At 52.4% G+C, this 23507-nt stretch overlaps 2 protein-coding genes across 2 annotated transcripts; one reads left to right on the top strand and one right to left on the bottom strand.

The window, feature by feature from the left end:
• Positions 1–348: 348 nt before the first annotated feature.
• EAH_00018910 (dynamin-like protein, putative) lies at positions 349–9909 on the bottom strand (the record flags this gene model as incomplete). The annotated part of the gene is made up of 20 exons (XM_013397411.1): positions 349–378; positions 571–626; positions 1051–1216; positions 1917–2027; positions 2303–2376; positions 2530–2759; positions 2937–3129; positions 3343–3568; positions 3999–4124; positions 4523–4776; positions 5101–5259; positions 5376–5428; positions 6092–6254; positions 6691–6804; positions 6994–7101; positions 7240–7315; positions 7775–7917; positions 8750–8959; positions 9064–9174; positions 9807–9909. 20 exons carry the CDS (start codon positions 9907–9909, stop codon positions 349–351), a joined length of 2706 nt encoding a protein of 901 aa, XP_013252865.1.
• Positions 9910–15142: 5233 nt separating this feature from the next.
• EAH_00018900 (zinc-finger-Ran binding domain-containing protein, putative) lies at positions 15143–17624 on the top strand (the record flags this gene model as incomplete). Its single annotated transcript, XM_013397410.1, has 3 exons — positions 15143–16156; positions 16276–16453; positions 16768–17624. 3 exons carry the CDS (start codon positions 15143–15145, stop codon positions 17622–17624), a joined length of 2049 nt encoding a protein of 682 aa, XP_013252864.1.
• Between the last annotated feature and the right edge of the window lie 5883 nt (positions 17625–23507).

Genomic DNA, 23507 nt, shown 5'->3' with positions numbered 1-23507 from the left:
CCCCCGCCACTGGCAGTCTCTTTGTTCATCCAAATCCAGGCATTTGCGGCTGCCTGTGTCTGCCCACAAGCTTACGCCTGCCTACGCCTGCGGATATCTGCCTGCTGCGGCTTCTTTCTGCCTGTCTCTAAAAGTATTAGCACTCTGACCACCAGGGAATGCTGCAGATGCCAAGGCACCAAACTGGCATGGCCTAGCAGCAGGTGGTGCACTCCTACAGCACCGAATGCCGTTAAATGCACCTCCAATATCCATCACAAAAGAACCAACGGCGTGCATTAGAGCGAACCCTAAACCGTAGACCCCAAGCACACACCTCCTGAGAGCTGGAGGCGCTGTGGGACACAATTAGTCATTAAATAGAGGGTTTGAAGCAGTCTACACACACACACACACACACGACCCAGGAACCGGATATGGCCTTAAAAATCCTCACCCGCTCTCTGCCGAAGGTGGCGCGAGGAACGACGGCTAGGCCAAGGAGGCACGAGTAGATCGAGAGGAGCTACGTCCCCAGGGCGCAGCAGAATGGGAACGGGCGGTGCCACTAGAGCCTAAGCCCTAACATACCTGGAACATCACCGGACGTTCAAAGAGGTGGCGCGCGTTGGGTGCAGCCCTGCCATCTGTACACACAGTTCGAGAGCGAAACTCTGCTCCCTTAAGTCGCTACTACGTGTGTTGATGCACTTGGCGCGCTGCCACGTGCAACACTGATCAAACGATGGAGTAGACCAAAGCTGGGCCGCTTCAAAAGCTCTGCGGATTCGAATATTGGGCAAAAGCCGTATATGTTGGTGTTTACGTGGTCAGGTACCTTGAGCGGACGCCGCAGGGGCAGGAGGCTGCTGTGTAGGGAGCAGCAGACTGCTCCCTGTAGGCGCCATTCCCGTCGTTCCTATGGAGTGCGTCGCTGCAGCAGCAGCAGGAACAGTACAAGGCACAACAGTGAAGGCGCGCAACAATCGGCCCAACCATGGCTCGAACAGCCTAACCAACCCCTAATCTCTCAGCCCCGGCCGCAGACGCTAATAGTACAGTAGAGCTTACGCGGAGGCGGTGGTCCGTTTGAAAGGCGGCCTGCCCCCGGTTGCTGCCTCATTTGTTGCTGCTGCTGCTTCATTTGCTGCTGCTGTGGCTGCTGGAGGGCGGCTCTCTGCTGCGGGCCCGACGACGGTGGCGAGCTGCTCAGCTGCTGCTGCTTTGCCGTCCCGCGCTGCAACTCACGAAGATCCGAGTCAAACATGGCGTCGATCGTGTCGAAATTCAGGGCTGCAGGCAGCAGCAGCATCAAAGGAGAGCAACGCAGTGGTTGTAGCAGCAGTGGCAGCAGCGGCAGTGGCAGCAGCAGCAATGGGAGCGTATGAGATAGTCAATGAAACACCTCGTTGTCAGTGTTTTTGATCCTATTGGAAACTAAAGAGGAAACGGCGACAAAGCAGGTCCATCGGTAGCGGCAGAACTGCTTGAGGGGCAAGCAGCATCAAAAAGTAGAGCAGCAGCTCAGCGTGAAAGCAAATATCGGTGCTACGCCTGCCTGCAATCTGGGGGTCGCGCTGCAGCACAGCCGCTGCCTTCTTCAGAGTGCTCATCTGGGCCATCAGAGATCGCCGCTCTTCCACGACGTGTGAAGGCTGCACCAGCAGCCCCAGCATCATTGAATTTCCGCAAAATAACGCATTTTTGACGAAGACAAAACTAGGAGTCGGCGAATGAACGACAAAGAAAGCGGAGAGCCGGCCAGGCAGGAGTACGGAGACATTGGCATTCAAAAAGAGAGACAAAATGCGCCAATAACAAAGCGGCAGAGAAGCAAATACACAAGGGGCCGATGCACAATACAGCGAGCGTGAACGAGGGAAGAGGAAGAATACCACAAGACAGCAAAAGTCCCCCATAGGGTTTGGCTGTCTCACCTCCCCAAGGAGAGAAGAAAACAGTTGCTCGTCATTAAGTTTATTGTACAACTCGAATTGCAGCTTGTCCTGCAACTGCCGGACCAAGAAAAATCCGATTTTCTTGGGGACCTGACACGAACAGCAACCAAAGCAACAACAATGTAAGAGGGAGCGTCTCAACTTAAGCGCCAGCAGCTACATTTGCTGGATGGGGTCTCGCTCCTCCTTTCTCGCGAGGTCTCGTGCGAACATACGAGACAAATCATCTGCGTCTATTTGTCAGTGTCTTCCTATTCTGCCTGACTCTGCTTGTCTTCGGGTGTTCAAACGTTTAATATGCCACCACATTCTCGTGTGTGCCCATTAACTGTGTATTTTCTTCTCTCCCTGCTGCTCAACCTTACTGTGTCTCGAACGTTATGCAGCACCAAACCAAAATACGCGTCCAGCCGACGGCGGATCTCTTGAATGAATTGCTCTAAGCCACAGAAGCAGCAGCAGTACCACGACCACTAGCCCTTGCAGCAGTAGCAGCCGTACCGAACCCCTAGCTCACGAAAAACAGAAAACTAAGAAGATACCCCAAAACACTTGCACCGACAGTTATTGCAGCAGCAGCACTATGGCGAACCACTGTAAACAGGCTTCTTCTTGTCCTTCGATGTCCATAAGGTGGACATCTGACTCTGAACCTGCTGCAACATCTGCTGTGCTCGCTCAGCATGAGACGGCTGCTGCAAAGGACGCCCGTCCGGCCCAATACCCATCTGCTGGTGCTGCTGCAGCAACTGCTGTTGCTGCTGCAGCTGCTCCAGAGTCAGCTGCTGCTGCGTAATCATTGTGCCGTGGTCTTGAAGATATCTGAAGTAGACAGCGGCCACGGGAAGCAGCAGTAGCGTCAACACCAGAAGAAATACGCAGCGGCAGAGGAAGCACGCTGCAGCAGCTACAAAACGACTCAGCAGCATTACAAAAGAGGCGCAGCGACAACAAGCAGCAAAGGAGCAGGAGCAACAGAAGTGTCGGTGGAATGCTGACCGTTCGTCATTGGTAAACAAGTAGCCCATTTCTGCGTCGACATCGTGTTGCAGGATTTCCCGCGTTGCCTCCTTCTCCCTTATTAATATCTCCTGTGATATTTCTAAGACGCGCTCTGCCAGGGCCGGGAAACGACAAAAGACCCTCTCAGCCACGCGCTGAGATAGACTCTCCAGCGTCTGCGCTACGCGGTCTGCGGTGGACAAACACCCGGAGTCATACAACCAGCACATGCAGATGAAACACGTAAAAGCAGCAAAGAGGAATAGTGCAACCGCGGGAGCACCAGGTCTGCAAGGCTGCGAGAGACGCGCCAAGCGCGCTTCTCCCCGGCGATCGCAGCAGCGACATCAAAAAGCGCTGCAAAACAGCAATGGAACAGCAGCGGGACGCCGAGTTGGTTCACCAAGGCAATCCATAACCGGAGGGGAGAGCTTTTTGAGATAAGGTAAGATGAGGTGTTCAAAAGTGTCCGGAGAAGGAAAGCCTGGGAGAGACTCCCCTTCATGAAGTCGAATCGCTGTTTCCACCTGACTGTCCGTTATGTCATCCGAGATGTTCCGGTCGCAGTACTCATCCAGCAGACTTGTGTACTCGTGACGTATACAAGACCCAATGGTCAGACACTGGTCCTACACCGGAGGCAAATACATGACCACCCGCAGAAGCAGACATAGACCCAACACTGCATCGCCCAGAAACAGGCGCAAACACATGCAAGCAGGGGAAATCCCCTGCCTGACCATCAGCTTCATCTTTACTGCAGGTTCAGACGCATTACACCCAATACACAGACCAGAGAAGCAAGGGGCAGCGGAAGTGCGATGCATCGGTGGAAAGGGCATGGACATCTTCCAAACGTCGCTAGCTGCAGAGGCTAGCTGCAGCGGCTAAGCTGCAGCGGCTAATGGCAGCGAATAGCACTGGTGAGCCCCTTCCTAACAAACTCTTTCCATATGGATTTCCCTCTATATTTCTTCACTTTTGCTGCTGTCACGGCGAAGACCCGTAGGAAATCACCGCTCCTCTCCCAGAGTCCATCGGTTTCGTCTCGTAGATTACCTGGTCGAAATACTTTTGCAGGCGCTTGTCATACTTCCCTCTTATGGCGCTCTTAATCACCTCTACGTAGTCCGTGATGGCTGTCCAGAGCAGCTGAGCCCTGTCTCTCGACTCAGATGGGACGCCCTAACCAAGACAAGCCAGAACAAACAGAAACTTCGAGGCACGCGTGACGCTACAAGGATGAGCCTGGATTGAAACAAGTCAACGCAGAGATATACGCTTCAACAGGTACGCAGCATGTGCAGCTCAAACTACTTGTAGGGAAGCGTACACATGAGCAACACGAAATGCATGCACGTCCATGCTACACATGTATGCACAAAAGACGCAGAAAGATGAAAGCATGTGCACAAACGACCCCAACAAAACGGCTGTCACTCTCAGCATAAGACCAGCGGGGGAAAGACCAAGGTCAATTCTTTTGATCCCACACGCGAAACAGAGAAAGGCAGAAGCACAAAGTTCTCACAAATGGTAAAGACGCTACAAAAGAAGTCAACGCACGGCACGGCAAGACGAACCTCTCCCAGTTCCTGGATTCGGGTTTGCACTCCTCGAGCCTTGACCTGTATTTCCTTCCTTATTTCAGGTAGCACGTGCTTTATGTGCAGAAACAGCACACGGGTCAGCTTTTCCACCAACGACGGGATGCCCCAGTATTGGGCCCCCATGTGTCCATAGACTGGGTGAGTCTTGAAGTACTGTCGCTCGTCTTCCAGACAGCTCTGCACACTCTTCCCAGCCTTGATGTCTGCCTGAGAACGATTCTTGACCCCTGAATCCACAGGAATCCTCTGCACAAATGAACCCTTACGAATGCATAAAAGCACGCTGACACATGTGTATGTACTCATCTGCAGCATCTACCAAAATGCACGATTGCGTGCAAACAAGCAATCTCTTCCCTACGTCAGCCACCACTGCTACAGTAAAAAAATACGCTCCTACACCTTTCACTGTCGTATGACCCGCAGTCACGACAAGCCAGCGAGCTGCAATATCCTGCTGAACGTGCAGCAACACGCCTACTCATCGGCAGTCATGATACCTTAGGAGCTTATTTAACTGCAACTTTATATAGAAAAAGGGACTGGCGTGCCTGTGTAGCCAAGTCGCAATGGAATTTCCTCGCCCAAAAGCATCTTGCATGCATCCGTTCCACTGTCCATCAGATCAACTTTTGTGATGACGCCAATTGTACGTACACCCCGCGGATCGACGCGCCGAGCCAACTGCAGCGCGTCGGATGTCGACATATCTGAGCAGAGGAGAGGCAAAAGGAAGGGGCGATGAGGCGGACTGCACGAGACAAAGTACAATGATCCTAGGTTTTCTCTACACCTCAGCTGCACAAGGAAGAGATCGAAGACCCACCAGCATTGGCCGGCAAGACCGCCAAAATTATTGTGCGAGGGTCTGCTGCGTATCTGAAAGAGGCACCGACAGACGAAGATTGACACAAATGAAAAGGCAGGCATGCATGCAGAGCAGGGCTGATCGACAGAGAATGCAATACAGAAACAGGCGAAGGCAGGGACAGAGCAGTACACAAAGGCCCACGAAGGCGCACAAACACACGCGAACAAGCTCGCATGAGGGAGCGGACAGAACAAGACAAACTGAAAAAATTAGCCAGTCATGGAGAAACAAACGGCTAGAGACCTGTCTCTCATCAACATAATGCTGGCTAGACACAAATACAGCGTCAGTGGGAGCCCTTCAAAGTAGGTGCCCGTGAAAATGCAGAAACCCGCAAGCAGTACGATGCAGAGAGCCAGAGCTGCCGACAAGGATGAATGCGCATCTAGGAGCAACACTATCGCGTAAACATGCTGTTTTACACGTGTCCACGTTCTCGTAGCATCCAGCGTTAATGGGGATGCACACAAACGAATTCGAATCCCCCATTCATCGCCAGCGAAGACATCCCACCCCGCCCCAAAAGTCAAAAAGATCGTTGCCCACGAGAGACCCTCCATGCAGAATATATTATAGGGTGCAAACACCCATTAGGAGTATATGTATGCAAACAACTGCATGGGCATGCAAGCGCAAGCATCCCCATCTTGTTGCTGGGCAGAGCGCCTTGCCTGAGAGCCATCTGCCGCGTCAGTGCCTCGATGTCGTCTGACTGATCACTACCCTTCAGCGGCACGCGGGTGATGCCGGGAAGGTCAATTAAAGACAGGTCAGGACAGCGGGTGGCATAGACAGTCAAGACGATAGGCGAGTCGACAATCCCCTTGTTCTTGCCTAACAGTAACAGTCACAGGAACAATTGCGAGAAACTCAAGTGAAAGCCCACGGGATGAAGTCATTCAAATACGTGCAAGCATAATCTGTAGCCATTCCCTTCTATCCCTATTCCGGCGCCATGTTGCAAGTGCATCTGCATCTATCTTGAGCTCGTTAATTATATCCTCTTTCTGTTGTTGCTCCAATGATATATCTACGCCTTCCCTTCTGTATGCGCCATAACCCCATCTTGCGCCCACCCCCCGCTAAAGCACACAGTGCACCAGTTTGCGTGCGCTAAACAGATCAACGCAGCTGCCCGCCCAGTGCAAAGACAAAGCGATACACAAACTTTAGAGAGGGCGGAATCTGCACGGGCTTAGCAGACAAGTATTTGCATGCAGTACAGGAGCACCAGAGAACGCGCATGCACCAGCACGAAATCAAACCCCACCGGCGACTTCATCCGTAAGCCGTTCAATCTCTGCGCGGACTTCGTCAAAATTCTTGAATTTCCTGTCTTTGCAGTTGTCGAACACCGCGAAGGCCTCTTCAGGTCCGTGCTCAGCTGGAATCCAAAAATGCCTCGAACGCAAACTAAAATCTAGGTGTGCTCTTTGATACCTCTTTCAACCAGCACACAAAACAAGCCTGCGCTAGAGGCGTAGAGCTGGAATTTGCACCGAGATGACGACAATGCACGGAGACAAAGACCCACACTAATAGCTCTACTGTGCATATCATGAGGTGTACGTACACTCGGGTAAATGAACAAGCCGCAGTTCCAGCGGTCTCCTGGTGACAACTCCATCTCCTCTTGGGAGAAAATCGACGCCAACAATAGCCTCTAGAACTGAACTTTTCCCTGAAAACCGCAAAGGAGGTGGTCACAGGCGACACTCAAGTTCATCTGCCATATTCCGTTTCGCTCTAGCTAGCAAAGGGCGGTAGCAACAAACGAGAACCCGCGAATGACACACATACACATTTTGTGTTTACAAACCTGCTGACTGAGTCCCTAAAACGCAGATGCGGGGAAGCTGAATCCACTGCTGAACACCGCAGTCGCGGAGTTCGTCCTGAACGAGAGCAGCGAAAGGAGAAAGGGCATACAACGGGTGGACCCAGGGCCAACTGAATTACGTGGATGTGATGTATGGACACAAGCAAGCGCATCCACTTGGGGTGGCGCCCAATATACATAGATGGTGCGCCCCCAAAAGCAGCGGTTCCACCACGTTAGAAAGCCGCAGCACCGAGCCGACGGAGGAGGCCCCATTCTCCACATATCCCAAGGGCCTTCAGTGTACACTTGCGCACTTCCCTCCGACAAGGAGCAAAACATATGGAAGAGGTGGGTGAAAGATGGGCCCCCGAAGGGCCCCAAGTAAAAACTAGCCTCCACAGAAGGCGGGGGCTCCGCCGCTGCCTGTCTAATGCATCTGCCTAGAGTATCTTGTGCAGCTGGATGAGGATTTGAATGACAGGGATGGAAGAATAGATGGGAGGGTTGAAGAGGATCTGAACCCTGTTCTCACCACAACATTAATCAACTTGCGCAGCTGATGATACATCTGAGACTCCAGTTTGCCGCCATCGCCGCTAGCAGTGCTGGCGGTCTCTGACGTCATTTGTGGCCCATTGAGATGTTCCATCTCAAAAGGCTTGGCGGTAAGGGACACTGAGCAGAGAAAGTAAATAGGATAATGGACGGGAAGGCGCAGCGACGGCGAGCCGCTCCTGATCCTCGGACGTAATTGATGGAGTGCGAAACCCTCAAAGTCGACGCCAAAGTCAAGCTGAATATTCAAAAACACGAGAAGTTTGTCAAGTGCTGTATGGGGGAAAACCCGGTAAGTGACACGAAGATACCCTAGCAACTAGGTAGGTCTTGTTCAGTCAGGCTCATGGCACGCGGGGAAGAGGCCTAAACCAAGTAAAGGGAACGGAAAGGCAACAATCTGCTTAATTCTTGCTGCTTTCCAGAATTAAGCAGAAAAGTCTTAACACAATCAACGAGTCCTGACATGCTCTATTGACCCACGGGCGAAACCTACACCCAGGCGGTTGGACTGAGCACGCGCCCACCGGCTCCCACCACAACAGTATTTTAGCCCATGTCTGCTAGGAAAATGCTTTCCTTTTCCTACAACTTGAGCCTTTGGATAAACTATTTGTTGCAGTGTAATCAGAGTTTCAGGGAATCATTTAGTTGGTTTCTCTGTGCAGATTCGCCCGAGGCAGCCTGTCAAGCTGCTCCCGACATACCCTGCACGGTGAGCCATACCTTACGGCAATTTAGAGACCTGGGGGTTAGGCCTATTGTTTGTTTCTGAAAACTTATTTGGTCTCTCTCCAACTAAGAACTAAACAGGCTGAGAAGGGGCTCAGGGTATCCTATTCGGCTGCTGCCACAGGAAGCAGACAATCGCTTTCTCGCATCGCGCGGCGTTCTGGTTGTTTTTCTGCCACATCGCCGCTTCCTGACAGAATGAGGCTTCTACCAAACTTACCGGTTCTCATTGTCCTCCACTGGGTGGCAGCTTCTGAGCACGCCGCGTGCGGCACTGTCGCTGCGGCGTGGTCTGTAACGAGATTCCTCCGTCTTAGCAGAGGGCTGTCTTGAGCTTCAAAACAATCCAAATGCTTCAGCAAGTAGTTCTCACAAGCAGCTGGCATGACTTCGCAGTCTCCGGGAGTGCCAAGTTCAGCAGCCAAAAGGCCTGGCGCAGATGCGCCAGCCCGCTCAGGTTTATCGTGTGATAACGGTCCTCGACTTTAGCAGAGTAGCAGAGGGCCCTCGGCTGCTGGAATAAACTCCATATACTCAAGAAGAGACTTGTACGAAAGCACTTAACCTCCCCATACTGCTCCAAGCGTCCTGGGTACAGCGGCCCAAGGACAGGGCAGGTGTAGAGAGGAACCGGGCGATAATGGGCTGCACAGCACCGTCATGCACCTAATGCTGCAAAGCAGCCTTAAGTGTAAGCATAGGCAAACCCCCTTTGCTGCATGCACTATCAGTGTAGGCAGTTGTTAAGCACCTACTTTTGCCGTTAGTAGAGATACATGCACGGCCGCGCTGCCCCCGCCTCTCCCTCAAGCCTCAGGCGCTCGCGTATGCCTAGTCACCTCTACCAAAGAAATGAAGGAAGAAAACCAGCGGAAATGGGGGAATTGCATCTGGTGATGATACTTCGCTATGCTGTTGCCTTTGACGTGCTGTCCGCTGTGGTCCTGTGATGGCCAATGTCAAGCCGCTCCGTGCAATCGCGCCAAAGGGCGTTAACGAACCTTGGGTCAGTGCCAATAATGATACTCGTTGGAAAAGTGTGGGTTTTCAGACGTGAAAAATGAGGAATTGGCCCACTCCTCCTGTGACAGCTAGAACAGGGGAGGAAGTACGTGTAGTTGATGAGTGGATTCAAGACAACGACAACGCAACTGCCAAAGCCTCCGGCCCGTTGTAAACTCACTGTCAACGCCATTCAGATATCCGTCTAGATTCGTTTAGGAAATGAAAGACTCTGCAAGAGCCCAGCTTTGAGAGTGTCCTCAGTTCTTCGCTACCGCCATTCCGGGTAAGTCGGGAAATATTCCCTAATTGAGGAGCGCCTCCTAGGCCACCCAGAAAAACTAGCCGAGCAATCTCTTGCTGTGGTGACTCCACCATGGCCCGCTAAACTATGACAGTGCCTTTTGAACAATATAGTCTGTGCGAAGCGAAGCTCGAATGGATAATCGGGAGAGTCCGGGCTTCCTCTTATCCCATAAGCGATCACTGTGTATGATGTAGTGCTTGACCTGTCGTCCGTTGCTTTGAGAACCTTGCACGAATCGAACCCGCATGACTGCCTAAGGAGTGAGCAGAACGACACTTAGGAGGAAAATGGGAATCTTATCAGATAAGCGCGGTTGCAGGACAAACTGCGAGGGAGGTAGGACCTCACGATAGTGCGTCAACAACCACGTCGGTAATACCCCTGATATCCTTGACTGCGAAGTGGCACTGTGTGAGCCGGCAAAGTCACCGAAGGATTGTTTTACTATAGTAGCCGTGGAATCGCTTCGTCAGGCATGTCAGGGATTGGTGGTCTGTTTGAACAGTGAAGTATCCTCCATATAGGTAATACCGACGTTTTTACTTCCTATAGGACAGCGGAAAGCCCCGTCTCTCGTACCGGCTACGCTTGCTGTCCACGAAAGAACGTGAGTAGCAGGGCATTATTTGGTGGTCTTTCGAGTATTTGGCTTGCTGAGAGAGCATCTGTCATGTTGCTGGCATTGGCTGTTAGAAAAAAGAGTCTGTCCAAATCAGGGCGGGCAACAATCCCAGGTGAGGCTACTGGCCGCCGCACCGCCACTTTCCTTCCAAGTAAGCTGCTTTCCCTTCTTACAGTGGTGGCGATGAGGGTGAATTCATTCAAGAAGTCGTAGTGGTACGATGCAAGACTGAGGAATTTCTGAACATCCGTTGGGGCTTACCGGTGTAGCGACAACAGTTGAAAAACTGAAGTCGTCCGTGTATATTACTATTCATCCCTCACTGATTGACCACAATACATCGTGAATAACCTGTCTCTGCGGTTCGTCTGGTGCATTCAAGAGCTCACAGAGGATCCTCACGTACTGGAGTCTGCGACTGTGCGTATGGAACACAGCCTGTGCAGCTTGATAGCTTTTTGTTACTTCGAATCTAATACTTCAAGTACTTTTCTTTCAATTGTGCCCATTTCTGTCCTTCCTCAGCTATTCACTGAGTCGAATTCCCCAAACTGGAGCCCTGGTAAGTATGTGCATTTATCCGTCGTTTCCTGCAGTGCATGGAGTAGGAGCCTCCTCTCTCGTCTTTCCTGGGGATACGGATTCCACTCCTCTTCCCGTCAATGATGCAACTACTGTTGGGACCGCTGAGAGATGCATTCTCAGTGCTTACCGCCGAGTGAAGCCCATTATCGTTGCCCAGGGGCCGCACCTGCGCGCTCCACCCCGTAACCTACAACATGCCTGGGATCTGCCGTGGTGAACTAGACCAACATAGAAGTCATCTATCATGGAACTATAGCCCATTCCTGAATGCAGTTTATGCCCACAGTTGTGCCGAATGCCGTGTCCGGCGTGCCACCAGCAAAGCAAAGCCACAGAAACTGCGGCAACGAAATAGAGAGATACGCCACATCTCCTCGCAGTAGCTATAGATCTCAGATCCGTTTCGCAGCATGTGCCAAGTAACGCTAGTAACTCGTGGGCACTATTACAAACATAGATGAGCACTGAGATATCTTGAGGCGGGTCTCCGAGTGTGTCTGTAACCACGTTTGGTTCCACCTAGTGTACCGCATGCTGCGTGGGGGCTGTGGCGTTTCTACGGTTGCCTTGGTTTTCGCCCCGATGCTCGAACTCTTGATTCTCCAGTTCTTCCGATCTCTGAAGTCTCGAAATATGTACCCTTGGTTGTTTCATAAGAAGCAGATTCACAGCTAGCTACGTTTTTCCGGGTGTGTGCATGTGTGTGTGCGCGCGCCAATAGCCAGTTTGTCGTCAGTTGCCGATTCTTATCTCTTTTTGAGTGGGGATGGCATCCACAGTGCCGATATCCATCGGTGTTATGTCTACCTCATTTCCAATCTTGCTTGTCTCCTTCTCAGCTATGGACGCATATGCGGCGCTCTTTCTCCTTTTTGATGCGTAAGTATTCCATCACCTCTGCAGGGTCAACCCTTCCACCCCTCAGTCCCCTCGCGGCCGCCCGTGTTACCGATTTCCTCTCCTCGAGGGACAGCCCTGCCATGAACCATTGACCTAGGAGCGTCAGTCCACCGTCGGAATACTGCTCACCAAGGGCTATTACTTCTGGATGTCGTGCGCTACAGATATTTTTTCCCGTGTTAACGTATTATCAGTTCTCGGATAGCCAGTTCTCTTGCACACCTGGGGATGAACCTACATCGCACCGCACATGGGAAGCCTCCCGAAGTTAGGATTTGCACCGTGAAGGTGGGATCCTTGGATGTATACACCAACGTCGTCGTGCTGCCCCTTCTATGGAAATTTCAATTGGAACTGTAGCACGCCGGTTGCATTTTAAAGACGCACGTACAACTCCAGTGTTACAACGAACTCCTTCACAGTCCCGGCATGGCGGCACTCGTCATATTTGGACGGCCGGTGGAGGAATTTTTCACGAAGTACTTTAGATGTGCAACCATTTTCGGCTGGTTGAAATGCAGAACCTGAGCTGATATCAACGCGGCGAGACTCCCAGCCGGTGGTTGCTCCCCCCAGAGGGCACCACTATGCTTGAGGAGAAAAGGGATGAGGCTTCGATAAATGCTTTTGGAGAGCGTCTAAGTTTTTTGCTCACGTTTAGTACCAGCCAATGCTATGCAGCAGGCTGCCCTGTCCCAATGAACCTTGGAGCTCTACCATGTATAGACACAGTCCGTGATGATAGCCGAGACTCATCGAGAGCCGCACTAGATCCGAAGACTTAAAGAAAGAATCCCAAAAATGCAACTGGTATCACCTTCTCTCCACCTAGATCCTGGTCACAGAGGTCAAGGGCCTGGGGCAGGTGCAGCAATGTACTGCACCAGCCGTAAGCCCCTGGCTAGGGCCTGCTCCATAAAGGAGTCAGACGTCGTGAGCTGCAACGCACCTCGATGCACATAATGCTGTAAGACAGCCTCAAGCGCAAGCACAACAGAGCCGCCTTTGCTGCATGCACCAACACTTTACACAGTTGTTACACGCACTTCTGGCCTTAAGCCGGCAGCTCGCATGCCAATAAAGATACGCGTACACCCAGACCAGGCTACAGAGGAGGCTTTAGGTGTTTCCGGTTCTGTAGTATCCGCCTTCACCTGCAGCTGCATCTGACTGTCCGTTGATAAGCTTTCCTGTGTCTGTACTTGCTTATCACATTCCTGTCTGTGGGTCTCGTTGCGTTAGTTGCAAGCCCTCTGCCCGCCACATTCGTACTGGCCATCGAGGCATATGGGACGGGAGTTCTTGGCCTTCGCGGAGGGCCGTCGTGAGCTAACATACAGTCAAAATGCTTTAGGAAGAAGTTCTGGAAAAAGTGGTGACCATCCCTCCAGTCTCCACGCCTGCTAGGTTTAACGGCCCAAGGGCCCAGGTTGGCGGCACGGCTTCGCCTGAGCTGCACTACCGCTTGTTTATTGTCCTGCTGCACGGCAACCGCAGAAACACGTATAGTCACCACCACTGCACAATACTGGCGACAATTGTAGAAGGCGTACTCTGCCGTCAGTTGCCCGAGTGTGCACAACTAGGAATAGGTGTATGACCTCTACAGAGACCATGCTGCACGATTCGACACATCTTCTTCTAGGATAGATATTTGCATGTTGCAACTGTCACCAATTTATACTCTTCACTATACTCACTTTTAGCATTCTGACTCGCTCCTGTCGAGACAGCCGCAGCAGAAGGCCGGACGGTGTGCTCCGTACTGGGTCTCTATTGAGAAATAGGTGTACGTACAACGAAGCGGGCAAGTTTTGCGTAAGTGTGCAAACTAAACTCAGTCAAAACAGCGAGAGATCACGAGGAGACGGCTCCTTCATTTCGCAGACCAGCGCCAGAGCAGTACCTCGGCGAGCACCTCTGCAACACGGCGGGGTTTAGTTTAGGGTTTAGCGTTTGTGGGGCTGCGTACTTAGCTGCCACAAGCAACGCCTGAAGACAAAGAATATGCGCCATTAACACATGTCTTTCTAGAAAAGATAGGAAAGAGCGGTGAGCAGCAACGGCAGCAGCAGCACCACCTGCAGCAGCCCCTCTGTCTCCCTTCGCAGCAGCAGCACGGCACACCCCTCGTTAGTCGCAGCGGGAACGCTCGTCCGGCACTTAAACACTCATGTTTATCCTATTTTTAGTTTATTTTTTTCTAGGTTTTTTTTTACTTTGTGTGTGTCCCCGTAAGGCCGCTTCTCTAGGCCAACACCGTGGCAGCAGCAGCCATCGACAGCAGCAGCAGCAGCGTGTGTCAGATTGCGTGCTGCTGCTGCTGCGAATATACCTCGACTGTCCCTTTGCCTGGCAAGCAGACACAGTAGCTATCAGTCACCTTTCTGTCTCCTTCTGTCTCTTTATTTCGGCGTCAGACTCGGCGGCAGCAGCAACTTCGACAGGCCACGGTGTCGCCTCCCCCCAGCCTCACGCCCCCAGCAGCAGCAGCAGCCGCAGCAGCAGCAGCGGCTCCTGCAGGCGCTTCGGTAGGTAGGCCGTGTACGTACACCTGAAAACAGAAAGTGCACTACAGGCAAACACGGGTTGTCTTCTGTCTGTGCATGTGTCTTTTCCCTGGAGCGGGGGCATAAGCCATCGTGGCAGCAGCAGCACTGGCAGCAGCAGCAGCAGCAGCAGCCGCGCAAAGACAAGCTCCCGACTGCAACAGCAGCAGCAGCAGCTGCTGCAGCACCTCTTGGACTCTTCTGTCCATACAGTTGCCAGCACCAACACAGCATTAAGAAGCTGCTGCAGCAATTGCCGTTTGAGGGGGGGTCTCGCTGCTGCTAGAGCCTGCCCCGCCCCCCAGCTTCCGTGCTGCTGGAGCAGCGTTTACTGGTGGCGTTGTCTGCTTGTTCTTTATTTGTTTTCTTGCGGCATTTGCTATTCTTTTTCAAAGTTATCGGTCTTCTCTCCTTGTCCAGCACCAGCAGCGGTGGCGGCAGCTGCAGCAGCTGCAGCAGCGGCTGCAGCAGCTGCCCCCAAATCGACGTGTTTTCTTGTTGTTTATTCCCTGCAGGTGCGGAGGCACATGCCAATTGAGGGCTATTTAGCCCTGTCTTCTCGCTGCAAGAGCAGCAACAAAAGTATTAGCAGAAGCCCCACCAGCAGCACGTGCAGCGACAGCAACAGGACAGCAGCAGGAGGCGAGGATGCCGAAGCCAGCCCTCCCCCATCTTCCTCTGAAGGACATACGACGGGCTTTGCTGCTGCCCCCGCAGCAGCAGCAGCAACGGCAGCAGCAACCTTGCTTGGCCGTTGGTAGCGATCAGCCACAGCAGCAGCAGCAGAAGCAGCAGGAGCTCGACAGCATGCAGCGACAACTGGGGGTGGTTACGGAGGCCGATCTGCTGCGGGCTCTTAAGCAGCTTGCTGAATCCCCTGTCTTATTTGCTTCCCAGCAGCAGCAGGAGGAGGCGCAGCAGCAGCAACAGCAGCAGCAGCTGCTGCTGTTGCAAGAAGCCGATGTTGCTGGTGGGGGGGGGCCTGCAAAGAACGCACCTGACTATCCTCTATCTTGCCTCTGCCAGGCACAAGGCGTAGGGGGAAGCCGCGGTTGCAGCCGTTGCAGCAGCAGCAGCAGGCAGCAACATCAGCAAGCTGCTGCAGGCAGAACCGTGCATAAGAGACAACACAGGCAACAGCAGCAGGTGCCAGAAAAGCAGCAGCTGCAGCAGCAGCTACAGCAGCAGCAAAGCAGCGGCCAGCAGCAAATCGGCGCAGCTGGCCGTCGCGTGGGGGGCCTAGCACGGGGCCCCGTGGAGCAGCAGCAACCGCAGCAGCAGCAGCAGCAGCAGCAGCAGCAGTGGATTGACTTTGGAGAGGCTCTGAGCCTGCAGAAACAGCTCGACGCTCTTATGCGCAATGCGCTTGAAGGCTTGGGGCCGGCTTCAGGCGAAAGCTCTCCTCAGCAGCAGGAATGGCAGCAGCAGCAGCAGCAGCAGCTAGGGGGCGGCATGAGCAGCGGCAGATTTAGCCACTACACTTCAGGAGATGTAACGCCCGCCAGCAGCAGCGAATGCCGCACCCCTCAGGGTACAACTTTTTCTATTGAGCCCCCAGGGGTTGCTGCTGCGCTGCAGCAGCAGCAACAGCAACAGCAGCAGCAACTTGAAGATCTGGGGGACTCCGCCGCAGGCTCCCTCCAGGGAACGACTGCCGTTGCAGTAAGTTGTTTGCAGCAGCAACAGCAGGTGTTGAAGCAGCGCACTGTGTGTTTATCTCGCTGTAACACTGGCTGCTCATGCTGCTGCTGCTGCTGCTGCTGTTGGGTGTGTTGTTGCAGCTTGCGCTGAAGGCGCGGGAGCTGCGCGACGGTTTGCTGGAGGAGTTGCAGCAGCAAGGCCTCTCTGCAGATGCTGCTGCAAGTCGAGCAGCAGACATCTTCAGTGCTGCTCTCGCTCTCACTAGGTGCTCAGCGACAAAGCCTGAAGCAGGGAAGAACTTCTTTTCGTGGTTACAAGGTACGTGTTCAAAGACCTGCAACAGCAGCAGAAGCAACAGCGGCAGCAGCTGCTGCTGCTGCCACAGCTGCTGTCGGCAGCATTTGCTTGTTATGTATGTCACTGTCGTCCGCTCCTTCAGTATGGGGTTGGCTTTGGTATCTGTCTGTCCTGCTGCTGCTGCTGCTGCTGCTGCTGCTGTCCGTCTCTCCTCTAGTGCTCTTATTAAGTGTTGTTGCTGTTGCAGTGGCTTTGGGGTTGTATGCACGGGGGTATTTTGCTGCTGCTGGTGCAGCATTGTGGAAGCGTTAAAGAAGGGTTTGCTGCGCATGCAGGTGTGGGGGGCCCTAACTTTGCTGCCCCTACAATGCTGGCACACCCTGATGAATTTCGTAATCCTTCTTCCTTCCTTAAGATCTACGGGGACCCTATGTGCTGCTTAGAACAGCAGGCACACCGCGGAGGCAGCGGCCCTTGGGGGGCTGCGGGCGACAACACAACAGCAGCAGCAAACCCAATACGAGGCCGCAACGGGAACTGGCTCTGCAGGAGCTGCAGCAATGTAAATTTCCCCAGACGCTTCCGCTGCAACAAGTGTGGGGCCCCCAGAGGGCCTGAAGGCGACGCTGTAGTTGCCGAGTATGCAAAGCAGGTGTACAGACACCACTTAAACACCTTCCGGTTGCTGGCTGAGAGTCGGGGCGGGGATACCCCGCTCAAGAGGCTCCGGGGGAAGAAGAAGCAGCAGCAGCAACAACAGCAGCAGCAACAGCAGCAGCAACAACAGCAAAGAGCTGTAGCAGCTGCCGTCCTAGGGCTTGCTTCTCTCTCCCGCAGCAGCAGCACCAACGATAGCCCCACGCACCAGGCGAGACAACTCAGAGCCCCGGTGCTGCCAGCCTCTCTGGCGTCGACAGTGTGCGGCCTTACGGGCAGCAACAGCAGCAGGAACGGCCGCAGCAGCAGCAGCAGCAGCAGCCCCTGCCACTCCCTATCCCTGGGCGCTAGCGAAACAAGCCCATTGAATGCGAGTACCTGCAGCAACAACGCAGGCATTCAAGCAACTTCAGGACCCCCCCAAGCAGCAGATAGTGCCGCTGCGGGGGAGGATGCATTGGCTTCATCAGAAACAGGAGCAGCAGCAGCAGCAGCTGAAACAAAGCTCCACTTCGCGTCGCACGCTCTCCACTGAAGAGCAACAAACACTTTTGCTGCGGTGTTGCAGCATGGGTAGCCGTGCAGGTGTACAGACACCGCGTTCCCGCTGCAGCGCAGCTATCAGCTTCTTCCTCGCCTCCGCAGCAGCAGCAGCGCCAGCAACCGGTTTGAATTAGTTGGTCTCAAATGTGTCTCTCGTCGTCATGCAACAACTGTAGACAGTTTGTTCTCCTCGCGTTGCTGTGTATGCTGCGGGACTCCGCAGCAGCAGCAGTTGCAGCAGCAGCAACGGCAAGTTTCAGGTGTACATACACCGCGACTAGCGGCCGCGCCCCGATATGTTTTTTGCGGCTCTTCCAGCAGCAAGCGCAGCAGTTTTGCTGCTGTCGAGAAGCAGGTCGACTGGTCCGTTTGGTCACTCCATTTGTACTGGATTGGTTGAAGATGGAGCAATGCGAGCAGCAGCAGCTGCAGCAGCAGCTGCAACGGCTGCTGCTGCTGCCATTTGTGGTGGACATCTACAGCAGCACCAACAGCAGCAGCAGTACCAGCAGCGAATGCACAGCAGCAGAGCAGTGCTGCTGCAGCTGCTCCACAAGGTGGCTGTACACAGCAGGCCCGACAAGGCCTCTTGTGTGTGAGTCTCTTGAGCCAGTGCTGCTGCAGCAGCCCTGGTGGACAGCAGCAGACAGCAACAGCAGCAGCAGGATGCTGCTGATGCACAATACATTTTATAGCCCAGCCTTCTCCGCCTGAGGAGGAGAGAGGGCATCCCCTTAACACAGAAGTTTTGTGGCTGCGAGGACCGTAGCCAAGTGTGCCTCCAGCGGCAGCAGCAGCAGCAGCAGCAGCAGGAGTAGCGGCATCTGCCGCATATGCTGCTGCTCGTTCTGCTCGGCTGCATAGTGTCGTAATAAGAAAAAAACAAAAACGGATAAAGCGTCACCTCGAGGCAGACAAATTTGTAGACAGTCGATGCATGCATGCATATATAGTTAGAAGCCCCCATGAATCAGGCAGCAAGGACAGCATTATGCATGTGGGGTGTACGCTCTATTGGGTTATTAATTGGCTGCAACAGTACAGCAGCAACATGAACTGCAGCAGCGGCGGAAGTAGCCGCAGCAGACCTCAAGGGTTGTTTCTTTGGCTGCAGATGTACGAGGAGCGGTGGCAGCTGCTGCTGGCTGTGGCGCTGTCTTACGCCGCAGAGAGTGATGCTTCTGTGCATGCGGAGGAAGAAGGTAGAGGGATTTAAATGCGACTTTGGGTCGAGCTCGGGTGTACAGACACTAGGGAGGTTGCAGCAGCAACAGTTCCTTGTGCTGCTGTGCCTGCGACTACTTGGCTGTTAGCATGTTAGCACTAGTGGGGTTGTATAATACCTGAAAAGAGAGGCTAGCGAAGCCACATGAAGAAGCAGCGCAGTATCTCTTTTTGCTGCTGCATTCGCCTGAGGTGTATTGGATGGGCAGCAGCAGCCAATTTACTTCACAGCCCCGTAGTCTCGCCTGAGGGATCTTTGACGGCCTATCACCTATAGCAGTTGGCTGCAGCAGTTAGCTGCAGCAGGTCCTTGCAGCGCATAAGGAATGCAACAGCAGCAGGCGCTGCAGCTGCGCAGCAGCTGTAACTTCTTGGCGTCACCTCAGCGCTGTGCTGCTGCAGGGGGACTGCAGACTGAGTGCTGCAGCTAAAATCCACAGAGAGGTTTAAATGAAATAAATATCGACTGCATTTACTCAACTAATAACACCTGCAGGTACAGGGGAGCCTTATACAGGGGGCGGCTGCAGCTCTAGCTCTAGCTACCTACAGACTTATACTGTAGAAGAACACAGAGACAAGCTAATAATCTATATGATATTTAATATATTTTATAGGAAAGCACATATAATATTTAATATATTTTACAGGAAAGGAGCGCCTCTTTAACCCCTTAGCCCAGTGGGCTGTAGCAGCAGAAGTACATGAAGAGTCTATGAGGGTGTCTGGTGCTGCAGTACAATAGCAGACATAATAATAATTTGTTTATTTAAATCTTTTCTAACTTAGTATAATAATACTTTTCTATTGGGTTAGTTCTGCAGCGTACAGAGGGCCCCCTAAAAGGTTGTTATCACCCCCCTAAGTGACCTCGAGTGGTGGTGTTGCTGCTGCTGCTGCTGCTGCTGTTGCTGCTGGGTTGCTGCTGTTGCTGTTGCAGCTCAGGTAATCCAGCGTTAAAATAGATGCACAGAGGAACACCAATACATTTATAAATACTATTTAAAAAGATAACGTGAGGGTATGCCCTAACGCCAGCATCCTGCTGCAGCTACACAGCAGCAGCTGCAGCAGCTACCAACACCAGTGCTGCTGCTTCTGTTGCTGCTGCTGCTTGTGCATGCACTCCAACTTCTTTCTCTACCGCTTCTGCCTTATGTTGACGAAACAGGGTAAACTGTTAATGCGTTTAGATTTATAAGGGAGCAGCGTTAGGGGCTGTTGCGCTCGTAGACAGAAGACACCGTAGGCTTCCCCCCTGTCCTTGCTGCTGCTGCTGCTGCTGCTGCTGCTGCTCCTGCTGCTGTTGCTGCTGCTAGAGCGCGCCAGGGAGCAGCAGCTCAGACACACCTTGGGAAATGCCGCATCCAGGGGGCAGGGGCTTAGTACAGGCGCTACGACGCAAAACTTTAGCTGCGCATACACCGTAGAAGACCTCTGTTTGTGCCCCCAGCAAAGTAACTACGCATAGCCAGCAGCAGCAGAGCGAGCAGCAAGACCAGCAGCAGCAAGACCAGCAGCAGCAGCAAGGAATGCTGCGCCGAAGCTGTGCCGCTCCCCAAAGGGGGAGCGTCTCTGAGGGCGTTCCCGTCAGCAGCAGCAGAAGGGGGGTTGACGACAGCAGCAGCAACAGCAACAGCAGCAGCAGCAGCAGCAGCAGGAGCTCCAGCAGCGGTTATTGGCTCCCTTCGTGGCTGTGTGCGTGCATATCGTACTCGGTTGTGCTGCTGCATCTATGGAGCAGCTATTTGCTGCTGCAGCGGGGGCCTTCTCATTTCTTCTCGCTGCAGCTTGTGCTGCTAGCTGTCAACGGGGTGTATGTACTCGCCTTCCGTTCTCTTGCCTTACAGGTAAAGGAACAGACACGGATGCTGCTGTTCTGCTGCTGCTGCTTCTGCTGCTACTGTTGCTACTGCTGCAGCTGTTGCAGCGGCTTCTGCTGCAGCTGCTTTTGTTGCGGCTGCTGCTGCTTCTGGATTTACTTGGTTTGAGGAGTGCTGCTGCCGTTGTATCCTGTTGCAGTGTATGTACAGGTGTTGGGTCTGCTGCTGCTATCGCATGCTGGCGCTCTTGTCGTTGCTGTCTTTGCTTCTTTGCTGCTTCTTTCTTCTTGTCTCTCTTTGTCTGGTTGATTGCCTGTTGTCTGTTTGGCGTTGTTTGTTGCTGTTGCTGCTGCTGTCGCTGCTGCTACTGTTTTTGTTGCTGCTACTGTTTTTGTTGCTGCAGCTGCTATTGTTGCTGCTGTTGCTGCTGCTGCTGTTGCTGCTGCTGCTGCTGCTTTCGAGTTTTATCACCTGGAGGCCCCGTTGTCTCTCGATTTGTTTGTCTTTGCTGTCTCTCTGCAGCAGCATGTCTATTTTCTTGTTTTTTTTGTTTGTTTCCTTTGTTTGCATCTTTTGTTTGTTTTGTTTATTTTATTTATTGTGTCTCCGGTGTTTGTTTATTGTTTGTTTTGTTTGTTTTATGCTCTTCACTCTGTTTGTTTGTTTTGTTTGTTTTATTTATTATGTTTGTTTGTTAGTTCTCTTTATTTTTTGTGTTTGTTTGTCTTGCTTGTTTTACTTAGATTGCTTTGTTTGCTTTGTTTGCTCTGTTTGTTCTGTTTGTCTATTTTATTTAGTTTATTTTCTTTTGTTTGTTTGTTTGTTTGTTGTGTGTATTATCTTTATTTAGTTTGTGTCTTTCTTTGTTTCCTCATATTGTTTATTTATCTTTAATTTTATTTGTTTTGTTAATATACTTTATTTGTTTTGTTTAGGTGGATGGCTTGCTGGGCCCGGGGATAGGTTTAATATCGCTGGGTAGTCAGCAGCAGCAGCAGCAGCTGCAGCTGCTGCAGCAGCTGCCTGCGTCTGTACCTGTTAGCTTTCTTTTATCGGGCGTCAGTTATGTGGCGAGAGAATCAAGCAGGAAGAGCAGCAGCTTTAAGGTAAGAGTTGCTGCTGCTTGGTTTGCTGCTGGGGCTGCATCTGCATTTGCTGCTCTCTCCTCTGTCTGTCTCTCTTTGCTCTCTCTCTGTTGTCTGTCTCTTCTTTGGTGTCTCCGCTCTCTTCTGTCTCCTTTGTCTCCTCCGTTTGTTTTGTTTGTTTTGTTTGCTTTGTTTCTGCATTTGTTTATTTACTGGCTTTGTTTGTGTGTGGGGCCGACGTTGCTGCTGCATTCGCTGCTGCTGTTTCTGGTGCCCTGCTTTGGTGGTGCTGCTGATGCTGCTGTTACTGCTGTTGCTGCTGTTGCTGCTGTTGTAGTTGCTGCTGCTGCTGCTGCTGCTGCTGTTGCTGCTTTGTGTCTTGCGGCAGTACTATGAGTGTTTCTTTAGCTTATAATTGCTTTTTTTTTCTGCGTTTGTTTTTTGAATTGGGGTGTATCTGCAGCTCAGCCATTTGGCGTGGGGTGGCTGCACATGCGCAGCATTTAATTTGCTGCTGTCTCTGCTGCTGCCTCCGGGCTTCTCCCGATCTCTCTGGCAGACAGCTGCTTTTTGTCTGCAGTTTTTTCTTTATCTTTGCTTTCGTTACTTTGGGAAGGAGTTTATGACTTTTCAGTGGTTAGTAACAGACATTAAGAGACAGACACTGCACAAGGAGACACTAAGAGACATTAAAAGGAGACACTAAGAGATATTGAAAGGAGACACTAGGAGACATTGAAAGGAGACAGTAGGAGACATTAAAAGGAGACAGTAGGAGACATTGAAAGGAGACAGTAGGAGACATTAAAAGGAGACAGTAGGAGACATTAAAAGGAGACAGTAGGAGACATTAAAAGGGGACAGTAGGAGACAGACGCATTAAAAGGAGACACCAAGAGGAGACACTAAGAGACAGAAACAGCAAAAGGAGGCTGTAGGAAACAGAAACAGCAAAAGGAGACAGTAGGAGACGGAAGCAGCAAAGGGAGACACTAGAAGTTAAGAACAGCACAAACAGTTGGAGACAGAAGCAGCACACGGAGACCCTAGGAAGCAAAAACAGCGGAAGGAGACAGCATAAGTGCAGCTGCTTGGAGACAGAGACAGAAAGAGACATCTTCATACATGGAGACGGTGACAGAAACAGAGACAGAGACAGCAACAGCAAGCAGCTCGAGCAGCAGAAAGGGACAGCAGCAGCAAGCAGCACGAGCAGCAGAAAGGGACAGCAGCAGCAGGCAGCTCGCGAAGCAAAGAGAGACAGTTTGGTGTTTTTTATATACTGAGGAGTGTATGTAGAGCCAAGCACATTGAGCAGGCGGGTGTTTGGGGGCATTAGATTTGTTTGCTGCTGTTTGTCTCCTGCTGCTGGTTGCTCTTCTGCTGCAGGGATGTGCTGCTGCTGGAGACAGGCTTCATTTGCTGCTTCGGGCCTGCAGCTCTGTCTATTGGGTGTCCCTTTGCAACAACAGCGGTGCTGCTGCTGCTGCGGCTGCTGCTGTTTAAGCTGCTGTTCTGCTCAGCTGTCTCTAAATGCTGTAGGTCTTCGTTAGTCTCTTTATCCGTTTGCTTGTTTCCCTGTCTCTGCTGCTGCTGTCTCCTTCGATGTCAGCTGTCTCTGTCTCTCGGCTGCTGCTGCAGCAGCTGCTGCTGCTGCTTGAGCCCTTTGCAATTCTAGTGTCTCCTTCTATTGTGCTGCTTTCGCTGTCTCTGCAGCAGCAGCAGCACCGCATTGGAGAGACC

Source organism: Eimeria acervulina, genomic scaffold, assembly GCF_000499425.1.
Source record: "Eimeria acervulina Houghton genomic scaffold, Eah_scaff125, whole genome shotgun sequence".
NCBI classification, from domain to species: domain Eukaryota; phylum Apicomplexa; class Conoidasida; order Eucoccidiorida; family Eimeriidae; genus Eimeria; species Eimeria acervulina.
Note: the sequence above shows the minus strand (reverse complement) of the source record. Positions and strands in the feature narration are given on the sequence as shown.